At 35.8% G+C, this 9,405-nt stretch overlaps 2 protein-coding genes and 1 long non-coding RNA gene across 5 annotated transcripts in view; 2 read left to right on the top strand and 1 right to left on the bottom strand.

Moving 5' to 3' along the window:
- LOC111486227 overlaps positions 1 to 1,594 on the bottom strand; it is a 5,595-nt gene extending 4,001 nt beyond the window's left edge. The window contains exon 1 of the long non-coding RNA XR_002718827.1: positions 1,303 to 1,594. This is a non-coding gene — a long non-coding RNA (uncharacterized LOC111486227). The remainder of the gene's footprint in view (positions 1 to 1,302) is intronic.
- On the top strand, positions 164 to 5,031 carry LOC111485937 (glutamate receptor 3.7-like). Of its 2 annotated transcripts, XM_023132913.1 has the most exons (7): positions 164 to 494; positions 589 to 850; positions 1,696 to 3,038; positions 3,119 to 3,396; positions 3,513 to 3,544; positions 3,695 to 4,101; positions 4,445 to 4,948. In XM_023132913.1, the coding sequence occupies exons 2-7, from the start codon at positions 592 to 594 to the stop codon at positions 4,946 to 4,948; spliced, it is 2,823 nt and encodes a 940-aa protein (XP_022988681.1). In that variant the 5' UTR covers positions 164 to 494; positions 589 to 591. The 2 variants fall into 2 exon arrangements, with proteins under 2 accessions (XP_022988681.1, XP_022988680.1); XM_023132912.1 differs by lacking the exon at positions 164 to 494 and having other exon boundaries at positions 592 to 850; positions 4,445 to 5,031.
- Positions 5,032 to 6,358: 1,327 nt separating this feature from the next.
- LOC111486127 (50S ribosomal protein L6, chloroplastic) lies at positions 6,359 to 8,945 on the top strand. 2 transcript variants are annotated; one of them, XM_023133148.1, is made up of 3 exons: positions 6,359 to 6,509; positions 7,647 to 7,955; positions 8,444 to 8,945. In XM_023133148.1, exons 1-3 carry the CDS (start codon positions 6,475 to 6,477, stop codon positions 8,778 to 8,780), a joined length of 681 nt encoding a protein of 226 aa, XP_022988916.1. In that variant the 5' UTR covers positions 6,359 to 6,474; the 3' UTR covers positions 8,781 to 8,945. The 2 variants fall into 2 exon arrangements, with proteins under 2 accessions (XP_022988916.1, XP_022988915.1); XM_023133147.1 differs by lacking the exon at positions 6,359 to 6,509 and adding an exon at positions 7,445 to 7,551.
- Positions 8,946 to 9,405: the final 460 nt, after the last annotated feature.

A 9,405-nucleotide genomic window follows, 5' to 3' on the forward strand; every position in this document is an offset into this window, starting at 1 on the left:
AAAAAAAAAAAAAAAAAAAAAAAAAAAAAAAAAAAAAAAAAAAAATCCCCAAGTTTGTTCCAATAAAGATGTTATGTGAGGGTGTTCTAGTAATTACACACTTTTCTTAATGCAATGCAATGAAATGAAATGATATGCTGCTTTTAGTTCGATTTTTCCTTAAATGAAGTTTTCATTTTGAACATAAATAGAAAATTATCCTTGAATTACTGAAATTTCTTCCCTCAAATTGACTCGAACGCCCTTCCCACCAAAGTTGTGAAGATCAAAATGTATGTTCTTATTTATCACGTGGTACCTTCGCTTTTTGTTGGCCATTCTTTTTTCCTTTTCTTTTGTCTTTTCTTTCTTCATGTCGTGCAAGTTGCGCATACTCTGTGACATGGGCAGCCTTGAATGGTCTCGTTTCTTTAACTATGGATTGTTCTTGAGTTCCATACTCATTATCCCCAACCCGGAAGTGGGCGGCCCCCTAAGATTTGAACAGAGCTGAGGTACTTATAGTGCTAATTCTTACTGTGATTCAGAACATTCATTTCCTGACTGTATTAACCAAATTAAGAGCTTGGGTGGTTCGTTTGTTTTCAGATTATGGGAATATTTGCTGCTCTACCGCTGCTGCATACTTTGATATGGCTGTTTCTTAGTGGTTCGATCTGGTGCCAAAAGGCAGCTGTGGTAAATATTGGTGCGGTTTTTACTTTCAATTCGGTTATTGGTAGAGCAGCAAAGCCGGGGATGCAAGCAGCAATCGCCGACATAAATGCTGACTCCAACATCTTGAGTGGGACAAAGGTGAAGCTCCTGATGGAGGACTCTAACTGCAGCGACTTCTTGGGCTCTGTTGGGGGTACAATCTCTCTCTTTCTTTTTTGTTTCAGTTGTCTAGCTGAGCTGCCTTGTGGCGGCTCCTGTTTTTCCTTCACCTATGTCTAGCTCTCTTTGTCTTTGGTTTCATCTATAAGGTCAACGGAGATGCTGTTCTTCTCCATGTCTAATTGAGGTGGAACTTTGATCCTAAAGCATGATTTTTCACAATTTTTTTTTGTTTCTGTAATCAGTATTCTCATTCAGAGTGGAGTCAAGATAAAGAAGTGGGCAAAGTATAAAATTTTGCTCACTCTCCCCTGGTATTGTTCATTCCAAGTTCAGAAGCTATTGTTTGAGTTGGAGCATAGTTCTGCTCTATCTAAGAACTAAACTAAGATTACATTGTGATTACCAGCCCTGATTTTTTTGGGGCACCGTTGACTCTAACTATAGTATAATATTCAGACTTCTGCTATGAAGAGGTTTTCACACCCTTATAAAGAACGTTTTGTTCCCCTCTCCAATCGATATAGGATCTTGCAATCCACCCCCATCGGTGCCCAATGTCCTCACTGGCACACCGCTTGGTGTCCACCCGGTGTCTGGCTTTCATACTTGTAACAGTCCAAGCCCACTGCTGACAGATATTGTCATCTTTGGGTTTTTCCTTTCCGAGCTTTCCCTTAAGATTTTAAAACTAAATAATGCTTTATTCCTCTCTCCAAATGGGATCTCACACCATCTTTTTCTTTGGGCGTTTGATAACTTAAGACAAGGAAATTTTAGTTATACCTCAATTTTTTGTATTTTTTCTTTTAATCTTTTAAGAAATTTAGATAAATTTCTGCTTAATCTTGATTTCATGATTCTCTTCATGGGTGGTAGCTTTGCATGTACTTGAGAAAGAGATTGTTGCAATCATTGGCCCACAATCCTCGGTGGTGGCTCATGTGATTTCTGAGCTTGTTAATGGTCTACAAATTCCTCAAGTATCATATGGAGCCACTGATCCAACATTATCGACTCTCCAACTCCCTTTCTTCCTCCGAACCACTTTAAGTGACTCTTACCAAATGGCTGCCATGGCTGACTTGATTGATTACTATGGGTGGAAAGAAGTCATTGTTATATTTTTGGATGATGATTATGGGAGAAATGGGATATCTTCTTTGGGTGATGAACTTCAGAAGAAAATGTGTCGTATTTCTCATGGATTTGGCTTGCCTTCTCTGGCTAATCTTGCTAAGATCACGGAGATACTTAACCAATCTAAATTGCTCGGTCCTCGTGTTTATGTCGTTCACGTCGGCCCCGATCCTCAATTAAGAATCTTCACCATTGCCCATAAACTTGGAATGCTTTCCAGCAACTACGTTTGGTTTGCAACTGATTGGCTTGCCACAACTCTAGATTCTTTTTCACCAACAGATCTTGCTTCACTTGATATACTTAATGGAGTAGTGGGGCTACGCCCTCATACTCAAGAGTCTAAAGGAAAGAAGGATTTGTTGAATCGTTTGAGCAAAATGCAGCCAAAAGGTTTGGCCAATTCTGTGTTGAATGTTTATGGACTCTATGCTTATGATTCAGTATGGGTTGTTGCCAGGGCAGTGGATAAGTTTCTCAAAGAAAATGGTAATATAACCTTTTCATCTACAGGTAAAGTATTTGGCACTAGTAAAAGTGGAATTCAACTAGGAAGGCTTAAAGTGTTTAATGGAGGAAGTGATCTTCTTAGGATTATTATGCAAACAAATTACAGTGGTTTAAGTGGGCGAATTCAGTTTGGTGAAGACAGAAATATCATCAATGGTAGCTATGATGTGATTAATATTGACCAAAAGGAAATTCGTACGGTGGGTTATTGGTTTAACTACTCAGGATTCTCGATTTCACCACCAGAAGCCTTGACATTGAAACAAAAAGATTCCCCCTTAGACCAGAAACTCGACATTGTAGTTTGGCCTGGTGGAAACTCAAAAATACCAAACGGTTGGGTGATAGCAGACGCTGGAAAGCCCCTAAGAATTGCATATCCAAGAAGAGAAAGCTTTGTTGAGTTTGTTACTCAAGTGAACAACACCAATGTGGTTCAAGGATACGTTATTGATATTTTCAAAGCAGCTCTCAAGCTTATTCCATATGAAGTTCCTTACAAATTTGTGCCGTTTGGGGATGGTCAAGTCAATCCTAGTTACGATGAACTCGTTCAATCGGTTGCAGATAATGTGAGTAGAGTGTTCTTCATTTGAACTTGTCTGAATTCCATTGAAATGGCTTGCTTATTCTAAAAAAATTTGGGTTCTAGGTGTTTGATGCAGCTATTGGAGACATTGCTATTGTTACCAACCGTACAAAGGTTGTTGATTTTTCTCAACCCTATATCACTACCGGGCTTATCATAGTTGCCCCAGTTAAAGATTCAAAATCAAGTGCTTGGGTGTTTCTTAAACCATTTACAGCAGAGATGTGGTGTGTAACAGGATTTTCTTTTGTGATTATTGGGATTGTTATTTGGATGCTTGAGCACCGAATCAACGACCATTTTCGAGGTCCTCCAAAGAGGCAGATTATCACTATGTGTCTGTAAGGCTCTTATGGCGTCCCTCACATTGCTCCTTTGACCAATTTTTGTATTTTCTTTTTTTAAGCACAATTTGAGGGTCATAACTCATACGAAGCTATTGTTGTGTGTGTTGCAGGTTCAGCTTTTCAACTCTGTTCAAGGCTAATCGTAAGTCCTTTACATTTTAGAGCTCCTATTTCTTCCTTTTTGGTAAGATTCAAAACATAATGGTTGTTTAAATGTTTTGTCAAAGAAAGAGAAGAACAATGATCCATATTGTTCTTGATTATCTTATTGTTCTTATCATTGAATAAACAGAAGAAGCAACCATTAGCCCACTTTCACGAATGGTGATGTTGGTATGGCTGTTCTTATTGTTGGTAATAACGTCAAGCTACACTGCAAGTTTGACATCAATACTCACAATTCAGAAACTTTGGTCGCCAATACGGGGAATTGATGACTTGGTTGCAAGTAACTTGCCAATAGGATATCAGGTAGGATCCTTTGCTTATGACTATTTGACACAGAGCCTTTTCATACCACGCTCCAGACTAGTGAAGCTTTACAACCCTGATGATTACGAGAAAGCACTGCGGCTTGGTCCAAAAGGAGGCGGTGTGGCAGCTATCATTGATGAACTGCCATATTTGGAGTTATTTCTGTCTAAGACCAAAGAATTTGGAATGATTGGACAAACTTTTACCAGAAGCGGATGGGGATTTGTGAGTCTCTATCTATCTTTTATTTACCTAATAATGCTTTATTTGTTATATGCATAATTTGGTAAGAATCTCGACTCTCCGTGATAGTTTGATGTTATCCACTTTAAGCATAAGTTCTCGTAACTTTGTTTTGAATTTCTCCAAAAAAACCTCATGCCAATGGAAAGGGAGTTCTTATTTATAAACCCATAATCATTTAGGTGGGACTCCCCCAACCATCATCCTCAACATAAATTGTTATATGCATCCGCATAAGAAGAAGAGGCCATGACTCTAATCTATTTAATCTTTAAGCTTTAAAAAATATCTAATAGATTCTTAAACTTTCGTTATATGAGTACAGGCTTTTCAGCGAAGATCTCGACTCGCAGTCGATATGTCAACTGCAATTTTAAGACTCTCTGAGAATGGAAAGCTTCAAGAGATACACGACACCTGGTTCTGTAAGCTGGGTTGTCCCGGGCAGCGGGGAGGAGAAGCGCAGCCAGACCAACTTCACCTAATCAGTTTCTGGGGTTTGTATTTACTTTGTGGAATCATTTCCTCTGCTGCACTTTTCATGTTTCTTCTAAGAATAATTGGTCAGTATATCCGTTATCAACGACAACACCGTCGTTCAGAGGTGGTTACACCGACCCCCATTCCGTCCAATACTGGCTGTACTCAGACCATTCAAAGTTTTATGCGGTTTATTGACGAGAAGGATGAAGCCATCAAAAACTTCTTTCGAGCAGCACATTTACGTGGTGCTCAAAGTGGGGAGCAACTCCAGAGACATTCCGGAGGGACAAAGGAGAAGGCTGATTTAGAGGTACAGCTGGGGACCTCGAGTATGAATTCAGGATAAACTTTTGTTTGCTATTTGTGTCTCCATAATTCTTAAGTGGACTTCAGGGGGCATGTCCATATTAAATCACTTCGATTATCTCACTTAAATTGTAGCATAGTCAACACGCAATCAGCAGATGTTATAATAATTCTACCAACTTTTTCTTCTGAAGTTTCAACGTGTACTCATTTTAACAAATATGAAGATGAAGGCCTTCCATCTCATGGAAATTTTATGAAAGTGACCTAAATAAGCCTATACAAAGTTAAGGTTAAAAACACTGGAAAAAAGTAATAATTTAGTTATAATATACTTCATTAATTTTAGTATCTAACCATTTATCATATACAACAATTTAACCTAGTGAAAAATATTGTTAAGATTTAAAAGAATTTCTAATGTAGGTAGATTGATAAACTTCTAAATAACCAAATATATTTATGAACTGAAATTTACAATTTGTTTTAAAAATACTCCGAAACTTTTAAAAATTTCAATAATACCCTTAAACTTTTAAAAAAATATTAAAAAACTATTAGTTTTGGATGATAATAATTTGATACTTTATTTAAGAAAATATTTCAAACTTTCAAAAGGATTTAAAAAATACCTATACTCGAGTAAAGATCTGACTGATTTGGATTTACATTTAAATTTTAAAAAAATTCATTAATACTCTTAATTTTTTTAAAAAAATTTAAAAATACTTTTACTATTAGTGCCATATTTCAAAAATACTTGAATCAAGTATTTTCAAAAGTAACATAAAAAAGTTTAAAGATAATTTACCAAGTACCGATAGTAAAAAAAAATTTGAACTTTTTTTTTTTTTTGTTAATGCTATTTTTAAAATTTTATGAGTATTTCGTACTAACGGTAAAATTATTTTTGAACTTTTTAAAAAAAATTAAGGCTATTAATAAAATTTTGTAAAGTTAAATACTAAGTAAATGTATTTTTTTTAGACTTTTTAAAAACTTTAAGAATATTTTTAGATAAATTATAAAATTTAGGATTTTTTTTTTAAAAATTATTTTAACATAATAATAAGTGACATTTGATTTTGATAGAATTTTGCATGTAGCTATTAGATTGTGATAAATTTTAAAATAAAAAGGTTAAATTAAAAATCAAAATTTACAAATTTAAAATTACGAAGGAAATTTATAGATTAAATGTTTCCTCTCATAAAGATTAAAAAAAATGTTTATTTTATAAATTCAAAATTAAAGAATATTCAAAGAAATACAAACAATTTAATATATTAAAGATAAAAACAAATATAAATATTTAGAAACTGAAAAATTAACCAAAATTACATTAAGATAAAGCGTCTGGTAAGTTGGGGATGATAAGTCGTACAAAAAATAATGATGGACGAAAAAATTTCGTGGGTGATAAAAAAAACCAACACGAAACAGGGATAGTATCGAGGTTTTTATTAGCCAGAAAGGTTGTTTTTGTCATTTTAGGTTTGGATAGCCTCCTCTCACAGCAGACCATATAACTGGTTCTGTCAAACTGGGTGTTCACTGTAATAGGCTATGGCTTCCACGCTATCCATCCCTTTTCAAACCAGGTACAACTCTTAATTTTGCTCTAATGATTATCTTTCTGGGTTCAAACATATTAGTGACCAATGGTAGACTTCAGATTTTATAATTACAATATTTTCTGAACAAGCTCCGAAGTTCGTCTTAATTGGGTTCCCTTTCTAACCGTGGAGACGTTCTACTCTTACATGTTGCATTTGTGGTGTGTGAAGTCTCGAATAGACCATAATGGTCAGCAAAGGTTTTTCATTTTGCGTTCAACTTGTTTGTCTTAGTGCACATTTCCTTGGGATGTGAATTTGGGGGTTTCCGGTCATCGTTATCTTCTTTTATCTTGCCAAGCCTCCAACTCTGATACACAGAGCTAAATTTTCTTGATATGAGTCAGCCGTTCTGGAGATTATTGTAGCTACAGTTTTCGCTATTTGGTTGCTTAGAAGTTGTCGTACTTTGAGGATATCTTTCCTAAACCTTAGGGAACTTTTTTGGATAACCATCCTCAATGTATCTAGATGATTTTCTAATTCTAGGAATTTTTTGAAATTATTTCTATTTTCATATTCAAGACTTCAAGTCAATTGGAAAATTTCTTGAAACTTATCAGCTGATTGAAGTTATGTCTTCCATTTGGGTTTAATTATGAATTAGATAGTATCTTTAATTTCTTTGTCGTGTTTTCTTAGAGAGACGCTCTCCTAAAAACGTGAAATTTTCTACTGGTCATTAAGTCATTGAGGTGAGTAAATTACGCGGATAGAATTTAGAGGAAGTGTCCTTCCATGTTCCTCAAGTCTAGTTGTGTTTGTATGCTGTCCTTACACTGTGGTTGTATGGTACAAAACAAGTCATCTGCCAGACCACCACCAATGTGGACATTTCGATTCTCTGCTGTTTGAATATGTTTTTTAGTGCTAAACTATTACACTGTCCTTTGATTGACTTTTGTGTGTTTTGAACCCTTCAGCCATCACTAACAATGGACGTCTACACATTACCTTTCTTTTCTGCTATAGACTGGGCTCCTTATAGTTGGCTTAGAGAGTGTGTTAAGCATAGAGTTTGTTCAATGTTAGTCGTGGTTGTCTTTTATTTAATCATTAAGCTCTTTTTTGTAAGAAGGAAACGTTCTTAAATTTGAAACCATTTTCCTTATTGTGGCTCAGCAATTTTCGGTCTACTTTTTTGGGAGAGAAAAATGGATTCTCTGCTTCTACAATGCCTGTATCCCATATTGTTCGCTTGAGGAAGACTATAGAATGCAAGGAATCACGAATAGGGAAGCAACCAATTCAAGTGCCATCCAATGTAACCATCACATTACAGGGTCAGGATTTGAAAGTTAAAGGTCCTTTGGGAGAGCTTTCACTACTTTATCCACGAGAAGTGAAGATTGAGAGGGATGATTCAGGGATCTTAAGGGTTAAGAAGGCACTGGAGACTAGGAGAGCCAACCAAATGCATGGGCTTTTCAGGTAACCTCCACCTAATTTAATTTACAATATTTTCACAGTAACCGATTAAGTTTAATCTTCTGAAACATTTAGCTTTTGTTTTTCTTCCTCTTAAGTTTTAGTTTACATGGGTCACTTCCTAAATGTATCTTCTCCAAAATTTGGTTGCCTCCTATGAAGATGCCTACTTGCCTCGCTAATCAAGTTGGTCATCTTTTTCATCAATTATGATCTGAAAAATGCTTTTATGGATGAGAATACTAACGGAGTGGCCTACTCTAGATATTCTCTCCTTATTAATGATTATTTGTGGACGGCGAGAAAGAAACCAACTAAAATATCTTAAAATTCTGAAAACCCAAAACCACTTCATGTTATGAATGCAAACAACCAGCCATTGTTCCTTCATTTGTAATACAGATGAATGATGTCTGATGGAAAAAGAGTAATAAATGATGTATTCTGAGAAAATGCAGCTGTCGTATGACCATTTCAACTGATTTCTTCAGGACCCTTACAGACAATATGGTGATAGGAGTATCCAAGGGGTTTGAGAAGAAACTTCAATTGGTAGGTGTTGGTTATCGAGCGATTTTAGAAGGAAAAGACTTGGTATTAAATCTTGGGTTCTCTCATCCAGTTAGAATGGCCATTCCTGACGGGCTTCAAGTAATGGTGGAAGAAAACACCAGAATTACCGTCAGTGGTTATGATAAATGTGCCATTGGTCAGTTTGCTGCCTCTATTAGACAATGGAGACCTCCAGAACCGTATAAGGGTAAAGGAGTGAAATATGCTGATGAAGTTGTCAGAAGAAAGGAGGGGAAAGCAGGGAAGAAGAAGTGATGGTTCGTTATTCATTGTTGGTTTTTCTCTCTTTCTGAAATAAGTGATTGTCTTTCTAGAATCAGAAAGGATTATTGGCATCATAATTTATTAGAGTTCCATTTTTTTTTCTTCTCCTATTTGTTATTAAATTTTCAGTTTAATATCATCATCACTATTCAGTTCCTACCACATTTTCATCAGTTGGAAAAACGGCATCTAGTGTATACTTGCGCATGTAGCATGGACTCGGTTTTCTTCCAGTGCTAAGTGTGTCCGTGTGATGAGAACTGAACAATAATATAATTTCTTTTCTGCAACCTATGAATTTCTCTATGGCATGTGCAAAATAAAGCTACAGCAAGAAGCCACGCACCTAAGATCTGGCCATTTGTGTTAGCTATCATAGCAGCCTGCTTTCCTACCTGCATATTTACAGCCACCGGACTTCTATGAGCATCTTAAAATGTTGTTCTTACTTCAATTTGGATAAAACTTTGGCAGAGCTAGATGAAATTGTAAATGCAAAACCTATAAACCAAACTACAGTTTTACATGAACTATAATTGCAGAGAATGTTAGCTATTATACGAAATAGAGAGCATGAAAACAAGAGTCGCAATCTTATTCTTCACTTATGCACCAG

This window comes from Cucurbita maxima, unplaced genomic scaffold, assembly GCF_002738345.1.
Source record: "Cucurbita maxima cultivar Rimu unplaced genomic scaffold, Cmax_1.0 Cma_Scf00011, whole genome shotgun sequence".
NCBI lineage: Eukaryota > Viridiplantae > Streptophyta > Magnoliopsida > Cucurbitales > Cucurbitaceae > Cucurbita > Cucurbita maxima.